The sequence below is a fragment of the Lutjanus erythropterus genome, chromosome 10 (assembly GCF_056507025.1).
Source record: "Lutjanus erythropterus isolate fLutEry1 chromosome 10, fLutEry1.hap2, whole genome shotgun sequence".
NCBI classification, from domain to species: Eukaryota; Metazoa; Chordata; class Actinopteri; order Lutjaniformes; family Lutjanidae; genus Lutjanus; species Lutjanus erythropterus.
Window position 1 is genome coordinate 28957008 of NC_139326.1, and position 20782 is coordinate 28977789.

The 20782-nt window shown below is 40.7% G+C and overlaps 1 protein-coding gene across 3 annotated transcripts; it reads right to left on the reverse strand.

The window, feature by feature from the left end:
• Positions 1-1293: 1293 nt before the first annotated feature.
• On the reverse strand, positions 1294-19625 carry dnajb5 (DnaJ heat shock protein family (Hsp40) member B5). Of its 3 annotated transcripts, none has more exons than XM_084728951.1 (4): positions 18841-19625; positions 13690-13970; positions 12351-13009; positions 1294-3865 (listed from the first exon to the last, which is right to left on the reverse strand). In XM_084728951.1, exons 2-4 carry the CDS (start codon positions 13898-13900, stop codon positions 3632-3634), a joined length of 1104 nt encoding a protein of 367 aa, XP_084585077.1. In that variant the 5' UTR covers positions 13901-13970; positions 18841-19625; the 3' UTR covers positions 1294-3631. The 3 variants fall into 3 exon arrangements, with proteins under 3 accessions (XP_084585077.1, XP_084585076.1, XP_084585075.1); XM_084728950.1 differs by lacking the exon at positions 18841-19625 and adding an exon at positions 17314-17618; XM_084728949.1 differs by lacking the exon at positions 18841-19625 and adding an exon at positions 16748-17240.
• Between the last annotated feature and the right edge of the window lie 1157 nt (positions 19626-20782).

Consider the following 20782-nt stretch of genomic DNA (forward strand, 5'->3'; position numbering starts at 1 on the left):
ATCAGTTTTGTATCAAATCTCTCCCTAAAAACGTCCTTGTTTACATACAGTACAATATGGTGACTCTACATTGCTTACTTACTGTTTTCCCAAGATCACCAGCTCCCAATGGTGATGTCTAACACAGCATAGGGCATTGTCTGTTGTGCACTTAACATGGCTGGTTGTGTATATTTCAGTGTGACCTGTGTGTGTGTGTGTGTGTGTGTGTGTGTGTGTGTGTGTGTGTGTGTGTGTGTGTGTGTGTGTGTGTGATGTAACACTGGGCTAAGGCACCTATATGTCCCTCAGATAGCGAGCCAGGCTGTTCAGTTCAGAGGAGCCCCACAGCTCAGAAGGGAAAGCACCCATATAATGTGCAGATTGTTTTATCCAAGCTTACACTGTTGTTACAGTATGTGATTGTCATTCCCAGATTTTCAAATGCAGCTGAGATACACTATTGTTATTTGAAGTAATACGGGACTTTAAGTGTACGCTCATCAGAATACAACTAATTTCAGACTGGGTTGCACCAGCAGAGATTAATTTAATCTAAGATTAGTTCTAATCAGAGTTTAGCAGAACTAGGTTTAACTATTAAATCCAGATTTAAATTAAGAACTCTGTCGCACAATTAAAAACTGATTCAAGTTTAATGTCAAAGAGATTTAAACAGAGTTTAATCAATATGGAGATGCTTGCCAAATTAAAATCAATGAATAAATAAAAAACACATTTCAGTGCTGTTGGGATGCAGTAAGTATAAAAGAGGCAGGGAAATGCTGACTTTCTCTTGCTCTGTATTCATTAACAGAGCTATACATTGTTTGCTAGCCAGCTAAAAAAATAACAGAATGCTCCATTGTTTGCTAGCTTGCTAAAAGTAGCGAAAAAGTTAACAAAATGTTACCATGTTTGCTAGCTAGCCAAAAGTAAAATTAAAAAACGAACAGCAACAACAAAACATTGTTTGCTTTGCAGTTAAAAAGTGACACCAAAGAGACACAAAGAGTCACCATGTTTTCCTAGATATCCAAAAAGTTTACAGAACATTACACTGCTTTCTAGCAAAAAAAGTAAACAAAACGTTACATTTCTTGGTAACTTCACTAAAAAGTTAACAAAACATTACATTGCTTGCTTGCTAAAAAGTAAAAAAAAAAAATTACTTTGTTTACTAGCTTTAGTTATATTGGTTGCTAGGTAACTACAAAAGTTAACAAAATGTTACCATGTTTTCATAGCTAAATAATAAAACATGGCATTTTTTGCTAACTGGCCAAACAGTTAATAAAATGGTACATTGGTTTGCTAGCCATTGCATGCAGCCATTGTAAAAGTTAAATCTCCTCAGGTGTAAGTTTAAAATTAATACTGGATCAAAGCTGAGATTGGAGCATACAGGTTTGGTGCAACAGCATTGAATTTATTCTAGATTTAGAGTAAAACCTAAACTGGGGTTTAAAGAGATATTTAAATTTATTTTTTCTTAACTTTAAGATAGTTTAAAAGTTTGGTGCAATATAATTTATGGTTAAACAATGATTTAATCTGGTTTAAAAGTTAATCTTTGCTGGTATAACCCAGCCTTAGGGGAGACAAATCTTACTAAACAGTAAACGGCCTACAGACTTCAAGCACAATGCTTTATCAGACTGAAAGCAAGAGAGAAGCAGGTGGCAAGGGAGGAATTAAGTTAAAACTGGGGGGTTTGCACTGAACACACTGAAGCTGCTGGTACACTCAAGGTAAAAATAAATAATTCTGTTTGAAACTTCCTTTGGAAAAGAAAATCCTGGAAAAAATGTTTGTGTTAAAAAATATCTCACGTTTCATCCTATCACAAAAAGACGAGGATCAGAGAGTTGGACAGCATATAAAACCACTGATAAATCCGTAAAAAACAGAGTTAAGAAAAGACGTTCTGGTAAAAGCCACGATTGTGCTGAGCCCATCCTCAGCACCGCTCCACTGCTCGGGCGCTCATGTGTGTGTGCTCAGGCCAAAAGACAAAACAAACACAAATAATTACATCCTGATACAGCCATTCATCTTGGAATTCTTCCCTCATCCTCCCACTGAGAAGTCCCTACAAACAACAACGTCTGTTTAATGCTGCGTGGGGGACATGGGGACTGGAAGTCGAAAGGAAAACTACAATTCACCATATTCATACAGCGGCCATTTTCTTCTGACGTCACACTCAGGGTGGGAAGCTCAGATCTTGAGCTGCTGTGTTCCAGGTTGTAGAAACCTAGAGACTCTGACAAATCATCAATCATCATTTTACCACTTCCTGATTAATCAGCAACTGAAAGGATAATAGAGTGACAATCTGGAGGGACATATTGGATAACCCAATCGCTACTGTCAGACAACAGCTAACATTAGTATTCAACCACTTCCTAGCTAATATTACTGTCACCGGTATATTAGAACAAAATTCACTGTCTGATCCGACATTTCCTCATATGTGTTGGACATAATCTGTATGAACACTACAAAGAGATACGTGTTCCAGTGAGTATAATGTCACCTAACGTTATTGGCATAACCAGAACATTTCTGGCGCCGGGTGAAGACAGCAAGACAGTTTAAGTTGAGCTCAATGCCTTTTTAACACTTTTAGATCACAAAATCAATTTCTTTTTAACTTTAGATCAAAGTTATGCAAGCTAGAACTAACCAGTTTCAACCATCGAATCATGACATCCACCTGTCAAACAATCTCCAACTTTCAGAGGTGCTCAGCACCACAGACGGCTCATTAATTAGCCTGTTAGCAACAGTATGATATATTGGTGTGTCTTCCAAGATGTTCGCCAACTCATGAACGCCTCCCTCATGTCATGATCACAACATCCTGAACTGGAACTTTACTGAGTCTTCACAAAGTCATGTACACGACTTTCCATGTCAATTACAAATTCACAAGCTGCATTTGAACACAGCATAGAAAACACACATGCCAAGAAAACCACCGTTGTACTGTATTTCTTGTTGTCAAACCTTGTTAGTCTTGAAGCCTGTGTTCGGTCCCTCACTCATGCAGTACTATTACTTCGACAAGTCCCACTAACTGCCCGTTTTTATACGTCAATATGCAGAAACAAACTGCACTCTGATTTCCATTTCACGATGACTTTAACTCCACCTACCATTATCAAGCTTGATTATAACCAGCGCGGTTTACCTCCAGGCTTAACGTTAGGCCTAAACAAATGTGTCCAAGATGCTTGCTGATTTTTCAGAATTAATTTTCTTTCCTATCAGATCATGTAACACCACAAACAGTAATGTTAGCTAGGAAGTGGTTGAAGGCGAAACGTTTTCTCACAAGTGCAAACAGGTTATTTTAGCATGGAATATGGCTTGACGTCTCTCCAGATTTTCACCGGCAGTGTTGAAATGATAACGATTTGTCACATTCTCTATGTTTATACAACTTGCAACCTTGGACGCAGCTGTACGACATTTGAGCTTCCCATCCACAGTGTGACAATAGAAGAAAATGGCCACCATGTGAATACGGTGAATAAGGGTAAAAATATGAGAGTAGTAAGGGCTGTTTTTGAGGGTTTGGGTCGTTTAGTCTGGAGTGTGTGGTGATGGTGGTGGTGGTGGTGGTGGTGGTTGAAGGTGAGTCTTCCTATGACTGTGGGAGGTGTTGTCTGATAATCTCTCTGGACTGTGGGGGGATCCTGTCGGGAAAACGGACAGAAAACTCCACGATGAGGTCACCGCGCTGTGACGGGTTCTTTGGGAAAGGCAGGCCTTCCCCTCTGAGTCGCTTCACCGTCCCGGGCTTGATGATGTCGTGACAGGGGAGCGAGATGATGCGGTTTTCCAGCGTGGGAATGCTAACTGTGCAACCACACAACGCCTGGAACAGAAAGGAGATTGAGAGGGTTAATATCTTTATTAGGAAGTAAATGCCAAAGCCATGAATATCTCGATGACTTAATGTTTCCATGAACTAAAAGTTCAGTTTATCTTCCTTCATACGTCATCGTAACGAGCCAAACTTCCACGTGTTTTCTGTGTGTGTTCATTGAGTGTGTGTGTGAGAGAGAGAAAGCAGGCCTTTCAGTACCGACTACAGCACTGGGGGGTCTACAGAACAGCGTTTGGATCAGAAACATTAGGAAAACATGACTTGGCAGCATGGAAAAGTTTTTCCGGTCTTTGTGTGTGTGTGTTTGTGTGTGTGTGTGTGTGGAGATGGAAAGGGTGTGTGTGTGTCAGAGTCGGAGGGGGTTACACATTGCACAGGGGACTAATTTTAGCAACAGTCTCATAGCCGGGGCTAATGAAGTGAGGCAGGAATCGGCTGAGCTCGTAAATAGTTGGAGGGCTTGTCAGATGGGCTGGCAGGACGAGGAGCGAGAACACACACACAAACACCCACACACACACGCACGCGTGCACACACACAAACACACACTCTAAGCCTCCTTATCACAATGCCTGATGAATCCAGTCAGAGCGTAGAAAGCGCTAAACTAAACATGGAGACCTGTGGTTATCACGACTTCACAGGCTTTCCAGTGAGCATCACTCGCCAGATTTGCACTGAATAAAAAGAACTATTTAAATCCACAACTCTGTGAATGAACATCCTGATGAACTAAAAAACTTTTCTTATATAATACATTTCTAACCAACTGTTACAAAGTGAATTACTACACAGAATAAAGTTAGTGAATAAAAATAAAAAGCTGTGGAGAAAGGAAGATGGAGAGCCACTGTGGATGATCACTGATTTCCTGATTATTGAAAAGGTTCAAGTCAAGAGTGTATGAAAGACAGAAAAATAGAACAATAACTTGGAGTCTTTTAGAAAAATACCCAGGAACGAAAAGGGACATAAAAAGTTGAATTTTAAAGGTTAATAATGGGGCTTGTTGTTTGGGAAGAGGACCATGTGGTTGGTCTGGTTGATGAACTTAGCCTATGATCGTTTCTAGATGGTAACCCCAGACCTGTGAAAGATGAAAACCCATGAAAAAAAAAAAGTTTGAGACTTCAGATTATTTAAAATGGTGACTGAATGAAAATCCCGAAAGTACACAACCGGTCAGAAATCAGCACTGAAAGCGAGGCCTGGGCGATGTAGCTGAAATGCCTATCATGATAGTGAAGTTTCATATCAGTAATGCAGTAATATAATCAATAATTATTGATCATGTAGGTCCTTACTGATGACATGTTGTCTGCTCTGAGGAGTGGAAGTGGATGAGGTGATAAATGTCAACATTTCTGAACAAATAACTCAATACTGCGACAATAATGTAGAGATGATTATTGGTGCTTTCACAAAATATTAAACCAAAGAGATTTTTTGATAAATAATCATCAGTAATGTGGAGATAATGACTAAGTGGGTAAAGACAGATAATAGAACAGCTAGAACAGAAGGCAAGTTCAGAAAATAACATCACTTTCCTGTAATGCAGCCTTTAAAACCAGGAAAATATCACAATACAATGTAATATTGATATATTGCCCAACCCTACTGAGCACCCCACCTCCAAAGTTTCTGTACTTTAGAAAATACTACCCCCAAAAATATTGCCCCAAGAGCTTAATTAAGACCCTGGTGCCTGTGGTGGAAAAGCACTGAGTTCTTCTAAATGTTAGAAATGCATCTGACCACCAACCTCAACTATGCATGATAAAATATAATATCTAACAGTCATAAACAACACGTTGGTTAAAAGCTAAGTTATTAAAAATCATCCTGAGGGGAACATGAATGTGTATAATTTTCTAACCAATCCACCAAATAGTTATTAAGACATTTTACTCAAAATGTGAAAGTAATGATGAAAACATGAGGAGATAGCACAAATGTCTACCAGTTGTACCAGTTCGCAGATATTTTACTGGATTAATGAAAGCTTTCACCTGCTGATGACACTAGATTAAAAGTCTGGGGGTCACCAGAGTCATTGGGATTCATCCTCAAAAAAAAAAAAAAAAAATCATGACAATCCATCAATTAGTTGTTAAGATATACCAAAGTGGTGACCAGTCAACAGACCAACTAACCGAGTGGTTTTAATGGTTTTAATTCTCATGTCCTATTATTTTACTGCTTGAGTGCTGGTCTTATTTTATTTTATTTAGCAGTTGATTTTATCTCCGGTATTTTTATGCTTTCTATTCTTGGTGCTGCAACTTTTGTGGCTCCCTCTCTGTGCATCCACCTGGAATGAAATGTGCAATATAGATGATGTGCTGTTTGCTTGATTTTTGTTTGGATTTTTAAAGGGGGGGGGGGAGTAGACATGTCCTGGATAAATTAAGCTAAATGCTACACAAGGGGATCATCAGTTCAAGTTTCCCTCTCAGTTTTTCCAAAATACACCAACTCTTATCACCAATCATCTCAATGCAATCAGCCCATCATAACGTAGCAGTGATTTTGCCTGCATTGGCATGTGCTTAACCTCTAACACCCAGTGCTGGGGCAGATGCTGGAGGATTTTCTTGTCTCGTCTGGTGTTTTCTTTTTTCTTCTAACAAACAGGGATGGACATGTGGACAGTTGAAGTTCAGTCAAGCAGAGCAGCTGCTTCAGAGGACAGACAGTTTTCCAGCCATGACATCAGCCTCCTCTTACCCCCTGCATACATTAGGAGGTGATTTAGCCTATGACTGTGATGGAGACTAGTGCTCATCCTCTCGTTATGAACACTTCCCATTCACTAACACAAGTCTTACACACAGAGACAGGTTGCCATGACGCTCGACACACACTGCACGCTGATCTAAGGGCCCACTGATTGCATAATAAGCCTCAGCTCAGACAACATAGCTCTAGAGACACACAACACACACATGCAGTTTGATTTTACTGTGTGTGTGAATGTTCTGTAGATTTACAATCATTCTCTAGAGCCACATGCTAACATCAGCCATCAGTGGTACATGCTTAAAGGTTTGGTGTAGAAGATTTATTAGCAGGCTATGGCAGAAATGTAATACAATATTCATTCAAGTATGAAACCTTAGAATGAGATGTTTTTATCTAAAGAGGGTGGGGGTCCTCTTGCACGGAGGCTGCCATGTTGCACCACCATGTTTCTACAGTCGCTCAAAACAGACAAACCAAACACTGGCTCTGTATAGGGCTTTTCATATTTTCTAGTTTCTTTACCAGCATAGATTTTCCCACACGCTTAGAAGAGGAGAGTGGGACGAGGTGTTTACGATCTACAAGCTCACTGCCACTAAATCCTACATACTGGTCCTTTAATCTTACAGTTACGATCAGACTTTTGCTGAGAGGAGCAGTTTAAATTTCTGATGAAACAGCTTGCTTATATGTTTCCTGACAAAAAACAGGCAGCTAAGGAGGAACTTGTGATGGACACTGATTGGCGTTTACAGTAGCCAGTAGCACTGAATGTCTGGAAAGGACTACTATTTCTGGTACCGACTAGTAATGTTTAATTGTGCAGTCAACTGATAGAGTGTCTTCTCCCATCGTGGATAAACAGTATATGAGCCTTTCCAAATTATATCAGAGGTGGAGCCATCCACTTTGCCTTTAGAGCCCAACAGCTACAGTTAGCACCTAAGTGTGTCTGGACGTTGATTTTGCTGCCGAGCTGAGTGCAGGGGTGACAGGATGATACCATTACACTGCAGAGGCATCATTAAGAGCCTAGCCTATAGATCCAGATATACTGTAGGTTGCTTTCAGGGAAATCAATGTGTCAAATTTGTGCCAGGCTCCCTAACTGCTTCTGACTGCTGTCACAGGCAGTGGAGACGTCGCAGGGCTGGAAGTTGCCTCTAGCTGTGTCTCCCAGGAGTTTGTAGTGTGGTCAAATGAGTGCTTAGTGGCACTAAATTGAGAAGCTCAACAGGGCAGGCTGCAGGCAGTAAACAAAACTGAGCAACCACATAGCAGAGGAATCATACAGGAGTCAAAATATAACAAAATAACTATATCTCCTTAAAGGAGAAATCTGTAATAAATTTATTGTAATTGAACATAAAATGACTATGATATGTCATCAACATGCTAACATGCTAAGCTGAAATACTCGCTTGTCTGACAACAACGCTACAGCTTTGGTGTCCTCGTTTGAAATTTCTACTCTGGACCAGAACAACGAGTTTTTGTTTCAAGTTTCACATTAATTACAGTTCAAAGTAATGAATGTTTGCTGAATGAGTTAGTGTCTGTTTATGAGTCATAAGAAATCATCAATAATCTTTTAGAAGAAGCAGATGTTTATAAAGGTTAAATTGAGCAATATGTTAATGTCTGGCAGGAAGTCACTGAACCCAAACTCCAGAGTGTTTATTTTCAGAACGGTGGGCTTTTGTTTGCAGGATAACAGACTTAACTTTACATCGACAGACAACTGACACTTACAAACAGCTGATCAACTTACAGTGGAAGGCTTGTAATTGCTTGATATTGTCAAATTATAATGTTGTGTTGGTCTTGCACACTGCAGTACTCCTGGAGAAGAGGGGGTGGAGGAAAAAACTCGCGTCAACCATAGACTGTATATTAGATAGGGGTTCAACCCTTTTTTTTAAAATGTAGTCTGTGGCTCCAACTTACTATTTGGACTTCAGTATTCATTTATGGATGCACAATGGCTACAGTTTGCTCCTTTAAAGTCCAGATGAAACACTATTTCACGAGTATCTTGGATATCGTGACGTATTTCTGATGGAAACAGGATAGACTGTGTATTGAATCTTAGCTCTCTGTCACTAAAAGTTGAAGACTGATTGATTGCTGTATGTCTCAATATTATTAGTTGAAATTGGTTGGATCAAGCCTACATAGTGTAAGCACACAACATATTTTGTTTAACAGGGAGAAAACATGGTTAGAATAATAGAAAACAAAGAGATCATTTTGGGGGGAATTTTGTGGCATGTGTTTTTTTTTAGAGCTGCGACGATTAATTAATTATTAATTGACTATTAAATTAAATGCCATGTATTTTGATAACTGCTTAATCACTTTGAGTCAGTTTTTATTAAAATTCACTAATTTCAACTTCTCAAATATAATTTTTTTCTGGTTTCTTTATCCCTCCAGCATTCAACGTTAATGATCGCTTACAGGAATTGACTTGCTAGAAATTTTACTTGCCCCCACAACAGTGGTTTTATTTATTAGCAATTATCAAATACCAACAAAGACTATCTTAAGTGCTAGGTTTAAACTAGGGTTGCAGTGTCTATAAAATGTCAGAAAATTTTCCATTCCAGTCTCTCAAAGTTCAAGATGATATCTAGTTTTGTCATAATAAACAGAAAAAAGCAGGAAATCTTCAGATATGAGAGGCTGAAAACAAACATCTTTGCCAGAAAAAAAAAAAACATTAAACATTTATCAGAATTCTTTTTTACCACTTGCCCAGTTGGCCAAGTGAGTTGCTAGTTTTACTTGCCCAAAAGAACAGCCAACGCTTATGCTGGTGCTAATGGGGATAATAAAGAATGATAAAGAAAAAAAGAAAGAAAGAAAGAAAGAAAACATGACATTTGACTTTAATCAGGTGAGCCATATTGTTCAGCCCTGCCCTCTATCTTTGGGCTGTGGACAAAACAAGGCATATGAGGACGTCACATTGGGCTCTGGAAAACAGCGATCAGCATTTTCACCATTTTCTGACATTTTATCTAACAAGAAACTAATCGATTAAACTAGAAAATAAGCAACAGATTAATTCATCATGAAAATAATCATTAGCTGCAGCCCTAATATTGCAGGGGGGATAATATTGCAAAACAGATGCACAATATGATTAGAAATGATCCAAAAGGGTTAAAAAGACATTTTTCATTTCATGTCAACTTAAAGAAATGTATTTCCAGATATCTAAGCTTTCCTCTTCTGTTTATGTACTTTAGAATGAGCACTTGCAGAGTTATTTTTGCTAATGGAAATACTCATCTCGTGTACTCTCTTATAATATCTGCTGGTGCGCTGCATAACATTTAGCGTGTTATATGTTGCAGGTTGTCTGGAGTGCAGCATGTTTTCACTGCAGCATCACGTCTTCAGGGAAGCAGAGCTGGAGTGTAGCAGTGGAATATGAGCTCTTATTTGCTTTGGATACTGAATCATCTGACCCACTTCCCTAATATTCCCCCGACACCCCCCCCCCCACCCTCCCCACCCCCATCCACATCTTACTCTCCTCTCCCCAATTCTGTCTTTAACTGCATCAGACTTAAGTCTCTTATCTGGCTGCCGTTGGAGCAGAGGACTTAGCTGTGGGAGTTCTGCAGTGTAAACTTAATCATTGTGCAGGTTTGACAAAGCACCATCTCCTGCTTAATGCAATTTAACTGAACTTTAATGTGCCCTCATTACCTAACCTGTCCTTGTAGTTCTGTTGTTTGCCAGTACCCTTGTCTCCCGGTGAATTACTTCTGTAGAGTTTCATGAGACCCGGCGCTGCTTTTAAAGGAAAACTTGGCTTGATTGGAGAACAAACAACTCCCCTGACATCTCCAACTCTTTGAGAACACCTGCCATTAGGCTCACCGCGGGGGGTGCAGGCCAGTGAGTGGCGGCGCTATTAGAAACATTAAAGCTTGTGTAACTCTCAGACAGGGGAGCAGAGCCGTGCTGGACCCGTTGCCCTCGTAGGAGCAGCTAATTAAATGCCCTGCCAGTCACAGTAATAGCAGCCTGGATTGTCACCACTGTCACACTACAATCCATCTTTATCTGAGTGTGTTTGCAAATATGCTTGAAGATGCAAGAGTGTGTACGCTTGCATGCATGTTTAAGTCTGTGTGTAGCTCTGCGTGTGTGCCCGGCTACACGAGTGTTTATGTATGCAGACAGCAGCGCAGAACAAGTGAGGACGCCGGTCACACAAGGACACCACATTCCTGCTGCTTCTCTCACACTGCAGCGACAGAGACTCTGCTGTTCACTGATCCTGCCCCACAGCAACACACACATGCACACACACACTCACTCCTCAATATGTTCTATATGACCACCCACACAGGACACAATGCTACCCTTAAATTACAGTCACTCCTTGCCACCTCATCCACTGTTTGCTCAATTTGAATGATGAGAATGATAAAAATCTAAAATTGTTGGATATTCATCTGAAAGTCTGCACCTCCTTGAATGCATGAATGGATTATGTTTCTGCCTGCTTTGCTCCACCGGGAATCAAACCACCAACCTCAGCAGAATCATCCACTCATCTACATGCAGAAGTGGGACGAAGACAGAGTGAAGAAAAACAGACAGTATGGATGTAACAATTAGGGTTGATCTGATGCCGATGCCTCTGATACAGCCTAAAATGCTTAAGTCTAAGCACCAATTGGATTCCAAGCAATTTATTAACCTCAAGATGTTACCCCACTACTTCACAGCAGCATCTCGATTTTTTTCCCCCCAGGAGGGTGAGGTCAGGTTAATGTCATTCATCCTCTGTATGTATTTGTTTATGTTCATGTCTGTGCCAGCACATGCAACAATGATAGTAATCAGATCACATCCATACAGGGTCAGTAGTATACAGCTTTTAAATTTTTTTTAAACACATTGGTATTGGATCGGTTCTCAAGATCTGTTGATATGCAAAGTTCAGGTATCGGAATCGGTATTAAGTTAGTTACTTAGCAAGTTAAAAGGAAAAACAAATTTTATACAAACAAAAAATGCTGTACAAATCAAGGCTTTTTCACGTTGCCACCTAGTAACCTGCCAGCTGAAGTCATTTAAATGAGGGGAAGTGTTTTCGATCATGGTAGTAGGGGTATGAAATAGGGATGTTAATAATTAATCATTTTAATCAATTAATTGCAGTTCAGAATTTAACCAGTTAAAAACGTTTTAATCAATAATTAATTGATAGTCTAGAAATGGCAATAATTGGGCCTCTTTTGACATTGTTTTGTCTGGCAGGAAACTTGATAATGAGAAAAAATAATGAGTTTTGTGTCTTATTAATCATTAAAGATGAATTGATTAACTGATTTTTAGCATTTTCAACTGTTAGTTAAGGAAAATGTACAAAATTTCACTGTGCTTCCTTCAGTTGATGCCTGGCATGGGCCAATCAAAAAGAAGGGGGTGTGCATCGCTGTTGCAGAAACAGCAAAAAAGTATCATGGATGACAAAAAAGCAAACATGGAGGGGCAGATAATGCTGGTGTCTGAGTACCTGGAGCAGATTAATTATTTAATAAATAATTTTTTCAAGCTATCATTTTTCTTTATGTCTTAATATTGCAATATCATATACTTTTTCATCTACTTTTTATCATGGTACTACGAGTTTTTGGTATCGTTACATCCCATACTAAGACAGAAGAGACAGAGGTTAGATAAAAATGGATGGACGCACCTCTTTTAGACTGATCTTGCAGTTATAAATTATATTGGAACCGTCTCTCTTGAAGTGGACGTGCCCTTTGTCTTTAAGCACAAAGGCTATGTCGGCAGGAATGTTCTCGGGGGTCTCGTCCCCCTCCTTTGGGAAGGTGATCTTGGTTCCTTCCTTCCAGCCCTTCTTGATGATAATGTTGAGGATCTTGTCCTCTGTCCTCATGCTCCGCCCATCTGGGTTCAGCCTGCGGCGGGTGATCTTCATGCGCTTGGTGCAGCCATGGAAGATCTCCTCCAGGGAGACCTTCAGCTCGTGGACCACTGGGGGGTCCTGATGCTTTCGACCAGCTCCCAGGCGCTCCGACGGCGGCGCCCCCCGCCTCCTGCGGCCCTCCCCTGGGAAGCCGTTGTTCATCCCCCCTGGAAAACCGAACTGTCTCCCAAAATGAGCGAAGGGATCGTCCTCATCCACGTCCATGTCCTGCTCAGCGTCGTGGTCTGTGTGGAAGGAGAACCCGTTGGAGCGGCTGTGGCTGCGGTTGGAGCCAAAAAACATGTCGAAGGGGTTGGAGCCGCCAAAGAAGGAGGCGAAGGTGGCGTGAGGGTCCCCATGGAAGGTGTAGTGGTACGTTGAGCTGCCAGGAGCACCCGACGAGCTGCTGCCGCCTGTCTTCAGCCCTGAGAGAGAAAAAAGCAGAGAAGAACGTGAGAACTCAGATGCACATGCACACTCAAACACCCACCAGCTGAAAAACACACTAACATGAACTCAACTACCAGAAACAGGACCCTGTTCAGAAAAGACTGCACGTGGGTAACAGCAGAGAGAAGAGCGGAGCCCACGTGGGCGGGAAAAATCCCACAGCATCACTGATCTTCCAACAGCGCTGGTGGTGGAAGAACTCATGAAATACCAGGTCACTCCATCCGTCCAACACACTCACACAGCAATATACACACTTACACGCACACCTTTTCAACAGAGACACATGCACAAAACACCCGCAAATGAAAACTACAGCAGTCGCTGCTATTCATATCTCCATCACGTAATGATCTTCAGCCATCTGTCTGTCAGCTAACACACACGCATTCAGACACACACTACACTAGCAGCTGAGGTAGACTGTAAGGTATTAGAGCCGGTAAGTGTTGTTGACTCTGAGTATAACAATAGACAATCGCACACACGTTCCTGCACATAAACACAAACATGAAAACATGGAAGAGACACAGGATTATTACTTCTGAAGCCCACCAAAGTCCTGCACTCGGATATTAGAGTCTGCTCAATAACAACTTAATACATTACAATACATATTAAGTCTCAAACCCAGACAAAAACCCCTCCTCCTCACCTTCCTCTCCGAGTTGATCATAGACAACCCTCTTCTTTGGGTCGCTGAGCACCTCGTAGGCCTCAGCGATCTCCTTGAACTTCTCCTCGGCGTTGGGGTCCTTGTTCTTGTCAGGGTGGAAGCGCAGCGCCATGCGCCGGTATGCCTTCTTGATCTCTTCCTCGTTGGAGCCCTTGGGGATGCCTAGGGTCTTGTAGTAGTCCTTCCCCATAGCTGCTGCACACACGCATACACTCTCTGGAATGGGACACCCCCTCTTTAGTTGCGGCCGTGGTCAGTCACTGGTGAGATACAGGGTTGCAATTAGAGTCTAATTATCATTGGGTCACTTGAGGGAGGATGAGAGAGGATGCCAGACCTGTCGTTAACAAAATGACCAAAATACAACCCCCGCCTCCATCCTCCTAGTAGCAGAGGGGTTGTTTGTTGAATATGGTAGTCTAGTCTGATCTCGCTGAGGTTTGTGCAATTGAGAATCTATGGTCCCGACCATCTGTGAAATATCAGCAGCCGAACTGTGCTGTGTATTAATATAAATCCATAGCACTGCCTCTCATGCTGAAGTAGCAGATTTATAATTTAAAATTTAAAAAAGACCCTAAGTCCCGCCCCTTTTTGGTCTGTGTCCAAACAGTCGAGAATGTGTAACACCTTGGCCAGCTTTGTCCTATACTGTGCCCTAGGTATGCTATGTGCTAGACTAATCTACATGAATGTTGAAAAGAAAACCCAATTTTGAAGATATTTAAAAGTTGACGCTGTGGGACCCATAAAAACAATATAGTCCCATTGTACATTGGCTAATGTTACCAAATGCTAGCTAATTAGTTTGCTAATCTACAACAACCATTAACTAGCAAGTTAGTTAGCATTTTATATATATTTAAATGTACTGTTTTTTAAATATCTTGTTATATCTTTATATACATATTTAAATTTATTTATTTATATATATTATATATTTTTATAGCATTTTCTAGCATTGATGTAAATTGTTTTTTTCTTTATTTTGTATCTTAATTTTGTGAAGCACCTTGTAACTCTGGATGTGTCAGGCACTAAATAAATAAAGTTTCTTCTTCTTATTGTTATTGTTGTTGTTGTTGTTATTACTATTATCATATTATTATTATTATTATTATTATTATTATTATTATTATTATTGGTATCATAATAATAATAATAATAATAATAATAATAATAATAATAATAATAATAATTATTATTATTATTATTATTATCATAGATAGTTAGCTTGCATTTTGCTAGCATTAACTAGCTGATACCTAGCCTTTTGCTAACATTAACTGTTAATTAACATTAAGTAGACAGTTAACCACTGCTTTGCTAACATTAACTGTTAGTTAGCTAGTGTTTTGCTAACATTAGGTGCCTTAAGATGTGTCCCCATATGTTCCTTTTACAGGAAAAGCAGAAAGTCGAGTACAAAGTTTGCCCAACTCTTATTAGAGCAGTAGTCTCGCACAGCCAGATCTCTCTCCACAGAGCCCAGCGCTGGACAAAGGTCTGTCTTCACACATACTCATTCTACTAACACCCTGCCTTGTTTGCATTTCTTTAAACCAATCACAAACTTCTTGGCCGGTGCTAGGCCCAGGATGCAGTGATGCTGCTGCTGCAAAATAGTGTCGAGGGGGAACTTGTTTTGGTGGACCATTTGCACATCAGGATGCGAGCCCTTGCACTAAAATTACTGAAAAAGAAAAGGTAACAGCTGCTAGCTTCTTTACGTTTGCACCATTAGCATCCCAAGTGCTACTTTGGCATTTTCAGCATGTAGGTTGCAGCTTGGAGGTTGTTAGTTTCCCAGGGACTTTGAAAATGCAAATAGTGGATGCTGCGATATGGCAGGCAATGGCAGGATTTACACCTGCAGCGTACGTCCAGTGTGTCAGACTATTGGAGCACAGATCAAAAAGAGGTGGGACTTAAGAAGGGTCAGTTGAGCCAAGATAGCCTTATTTTGTTGTTTTACATAACTTCAGACCACACAAAATGCATTAAAAAAAAGTCTGTGCAAAGGTATTCATTAATTTTTGAACCTGGGAAAGTGGGAAAAGGGTAAAAATAAATCCCAAATACTGTATCTCTGAACTGTCTTTAACCAAATCTCACACATAGGCTATTCTGTGTGATCTCCTTTTAATAACTAATGTAATAACTAATATTTTATGCAAGTAAATGAAACAAAACAGATCCATCCCCCTGTCTAATTACAAAATGCGTACTGCTTATAATACTTCCCCCAGGCAGATACTGACCAGAGCAATAGACTATATGTGTCCTGGCAGAGGTGCAGAGTTTTCTCTTTCAGTGCCTTACTGTGAAGTCTGTTTAGTGATGGCTGGACATGGGAACACAGAGTACTGGTTTTACTAACTGTTGCTATGGGGATGATGTGGTTGGTGTGCTGATGAAGAGTCAGATAGAGTGCAGAGGAATCCCCTTCACCTGCTTTATCAAAGGGGTTTCTCCTGGATCAGATCAGCCTGGCAGGTAAAGACAGTATTTGGAATAATTTGTTTCAAATGCAAGACATGTTTTTTATTTTTGTTTTAACTGTATTTTTTTTTCTTGCTTTGAAAATAGAATTGGCTGATCATACTGATGATGTGCTGTGTTAAACCAGCTGGGCAGAGACACTCAACCTGTCAGACAGCAGAAACCCCTTCACTGACACACTGCAGTGCCTCGGAACAACACACTGATCCTCTGTTTAACAGAGAGAGCACAGGAGTGGACGAAAACAGCATTTTTTTAGGCTCAATAACATCCCGATTTACTGTTGATACCGGTTCGCTATTCCAACAGAGAGCACGAAATCAATTCAAACCGATCATTTATACCATAATTTACAGCAAAAATGTGGTTATATCGTCTGATAAAGCCGAGAAATCTTCTATATTACCTCATGCAATGAAAATGAAATATAACTGGCAGAAAGCCAGGTTTAAAACCATTACACGAGCTCTGGACGCGAATTAAAAGCAGAATAAGAAGAATAAAAGACAGGAAAATGAAATGAATAAAATCCTACCAGAATGATCAGCAATTAAAATGAGGAAGAGCACATCAACATGGTCCAGCGGCTTCTCTCTCTCTCTCTCTCTGTTTCTTTCTTTCTTTCCTTCAGCCCTTCTTGTTATCTGCTGCCGCCCCGGCACTGCTGCTGGGTCCTTATAAATTGACGTCAGGACGCCACCGGGAGGATCACAGTCAGGCTCCGAAATAACCGGTGACCGAACACTGAGGTGCATCTGACGTTTCACTGGAAAACCTCGGACAACTGCCCACACAGCACGGCCACAAACCTATATGTATCCGTCACATAACTACAGCGCTTATCCTGTGCGCGCAAGAAGGACTGCTGGCTGACTGGATCTGAAGAGAAAAACTCCAGAAAGTATCCATACATATTAATTATTTAAAATCACACTCAATTAACTTATGATATTCAATGCGAGGTTACAAATTAACTGTATTCCCCACGTCTACTCCGCAACCATGATCATGATCTTCCCTCTGCAGTGCGAAATGTGCGCAAATTCACGCACCTCTCGCGTAAAAATGCATCGAAAAGGAAGATTTCATTTGTTTCCTTACCGAGCCCGCTGCTGCCGTGTGTCCGACGCTTCTCTCGGTGTCTAAAAAATCCGTTTGCGGTGTGGAGAGCAAACCCAGCCCTCTCAACCAGCAGCAGCCAGCAGGGCTCTTTGTTCAAACTGTGTGCTCGCAGACACATTCAGACCACTGAGTTACATTCAGGGTGACTAAGTTTAACTGCAGGATTTTGAATTAGAAACGGAGCATTGCTTTAAGTCTCTCCTCCTGCAGGATCCACCGGTGTTAGCAGTGTGAGAGAGACTGTGGCCCTTCAATGTGCAGAGAAACAGAGTCATATTAGGAGAGAGAGAGAGAGAGTCCTGACAGAACAATCACCTGATAAAAACTCTTGTGTGTGTGTGTGTGTGTGCGTGATCTTGTAGTCGTGCCTGGTTTGGACTTGGTATAAACACTGCTGAGTCATGTGATGACTCCATACACACACGCATTTTTGATCTTCTATCTTTGTAAACACGGAAGATTTATTCAGAGTCACATCCTTCTTTTGTAACACAAAACCCTTAAATTAACCCCAGTTTAAGCCCTTTCCTTACGTCCAAACCTAGACCCGCCCCTTCTGGAATCTCGGTCAAGGAAAAGAAAGGAAAAAACAGCCATTCTGACTGGGTTGGGACCCACAGGTGGATCACAGGAGATTGCCTACTTTCACTGGTTAGTAAACCAGTCCTGATATGCCCCTAGTTTGACATTAAAGGGACAGTTCATTCAAAAATGAAGATTCAGTCATGATCTACTCACCCTCAAGCTGATTGAAGGTCAGGTTTAGTTTTGAAGTCCATAAAACACTGCTGGAGATTCACAGGAAAACAGTGCTGCAGAATCGCCCAAACAGTGGAAGTCAATGGTGACCAGTTTTCAGACGTAATAAAAACATAAAATGCCTCTATACTGCTCGTCTGCTGTAATTCAATTCTCCTAAAGCCGCAACATGCCATGCTGACTAAAAAATTTTTTATTTACACCGTGTTTTGGGCGTAAATCTTCACTGTAGATCCTTAGTTTGGAGCCACATTCACATGCATGTGCACACTGTCTGAACTGTGTGTGTGCGTGTTTTGATGACAGCATGTGTGGAGTTCAGGAGACTTGGATTGTGCTAGATGCGCAGTATGGAGGCTGTTTTTTTTCCAGTTGTTTTTTAACATTTGAAAACTGGCCACCATTGACTTCCATTGATTGAGAGATTCTGGAACGCTGTTTTCCTGTGAAACTCCAGCAGTATTTTGTGCACTAACAAAATAAACCTGACTCTCAATCGGCATGAGTCTGAGTAACTATACTAACGTTATATGTACTAAGTAAACTTTCAACAGTAACCCCAGAATAAAAAGTCCAACAACCAAGATTAAAAAACCATTATCTAGCTCTTTCAGTGAAGATTTGTATTCGTCCTTCACACTCAACACACAGTACATCCTGAAGGCCAAACATCCCCCCTCAGTCTTCAGTGCTGTTCTAAGTTCAGAGCAGATCAACAACCAGCCCACCCAACTCTCTAAAACTCACATGTTACAGCACCAGCAGAGGTCTGAGTCATTATTGATGACTTTTACCGTTAAGAGCAACAGAGAGGTACGCTCAGCGGGGCGAAGAGCTCCTGATCCGCTGGGTCAATGTGAGAAAGAGAAAGAGAGAGAAATAAAGACTCATTTAGGCTTGAGTCATCTCTCCCCAGCGGACTGGCGAGGAGGTGCGAGAAAAGTGGGTGTTCTCAATGGAGGAGTCTGTCTGACACACATGCATGGACTCAAACACACACACACACACACACACACACACTAAAGATTCAAAACAATGGAAGCACGTAGAGAGAAGACAGTGTGTTGTAGGAGCATGTAGAGACACATTCCTCTATGTCCAGTTGAGAATGTATGTTTTGGCAGTAGGGAGGGACTTCAGGCCGGTGCAGCTGTCCTACAAGAGCAACTGGTCAGCAGTGGGGTGTTTTATTCGACTCAGCCTGTGACGGAAAACATGTTGAAATCAACAGCAATGCACTGATGGAAACAGTGGGTCAAAATAGGATCTGGGCCTAATTTGCAAGTCCTGTGTTAACTGTTTGGTAACCATGGTAATTAGGGGAAAGCTGATTTTGGAAAGCAGATGACCAGTTCCAAAGTCAACGGACCTCATGCAAGAACCATTCATACAAAGAGATTTGTTCTTAAGTGGCATGTATGAGTGATTAATGACAACCAATTATTTTTTTATTTCAAATTTTCTTTTAGATATGAACACAATTTATGAGTGGTCCAGACCTGTCATAGCGTCATGTGCAGTTAGTCTGCAGTAAAACTACACTGAAAAAGAAAAAAAGAAAAAAGCACACAGCCCATGAAATATGTAAGAAATACAGTCTGACCCAGCCCAAACCCGTTGGGTCCCATCAGTTCTGGGCACAGATCTCAAGCTCTAGTCTGCTGGTATCCAAACCAAAGTTTTTCATTAATGGCTGTATATTTAATTAGTTTGAAGACATCTTGACTTTGAAAAATAAATTATACTTTATGTCAATATTATCTCATCTGACTAAATTTCGAATTACAATATAATTGTAAATTTACACATGAAGCCTATAATTATTCATTTTATGATGTACACATGTATTACATCTTCTTGCTAACAGTAGCAAACAGTAGTGTTAGCCAACTTGTTTAATCTGCGACTGCTCTTTTCTTGCTTTTACACAGTGGATGCGGATATGTTCGTTATCTTAGCCCCTTCGTTTCTTTTATCTCCCATTTAGCATTGTTAGAGCCTTAATTTCCCAAAAAGAACATCTTTGGCTGTCTATGGAGATGCTACCAACACCTCACTCACGTGTATGTTTCAATATGTTTCATGATTGTCAAAAATGGCTACAAAGCTATTTGGCTTGGCGAGATGTTTTTGAAAAGTAGTGTCAGGTTGCTAGGTAACAGACATGAAAGTTTAGCTGTGTTGAGTATTTAGGATTTCCTAATATGATACAAGACAGAATAACATAAGGTAAGAAAGGATTCCTAAAGTTACACAGGATTTGCTTCTGTAATACCAAACTGAGGAAAAAATCTATCTCAGACTTAAGAGAGGAAAATTCTGTGATATGGTCCCAAAAATCTGTCTGTGCCAAGTGTCCACATATGTTACACCACAAGCATTTCTTACTCATTGCTGTCAGATGTTCTTGGAGAACTAGCCAGATTTCAGAGACTATATTAACATTTCTGCAGTTGCACACTTTGTTTGTTTGATGTCTGCATCCTAATTGCCATTGATGACAGAGGGGAGCTGATAAACGTGCTGCTCCTATGCTGAGTGTGCACCAAAACGGTCTAGGAACAACTATTCCTGACCTGATGCTGGGTTTCCATGGTGACACGGGAATCTGCCAGACAGTGATGTGTCTGCCAGGAGTACTCTGTCTCAGCAATGGGTCCTCTGAACACGTGTATATGTGAACTCATCA

What these genes read in the sequence shown, in the direction of transcription:
- dnajb5 (XM_084728951.1), bottom strand. Translation starts at nt 13,900, where the DNA reads ATGGGGAAGGACTACTACAAGACCCTAGGCATCCCCAAGGGCTCCAAC. An exon ending in TGATCAACTCGGAGAGGAAG is followed by an intron (nt 13,010 to 13,689) that starts GTGAGGAGGAGG and finishes TTTCTCTCTCAG; the next exon opens with GGCTGAAGACAGGCGGCAGC. An exon ending in GCAAGATCAGTCTAAAAGAG is followed by an intron (nt 3,866 to 12,350) that starts GTGCGTCCATCC and finishes TTTCTGTTCCAG; the next exon opens with GCGTTGTGTGGTTGCACAGT.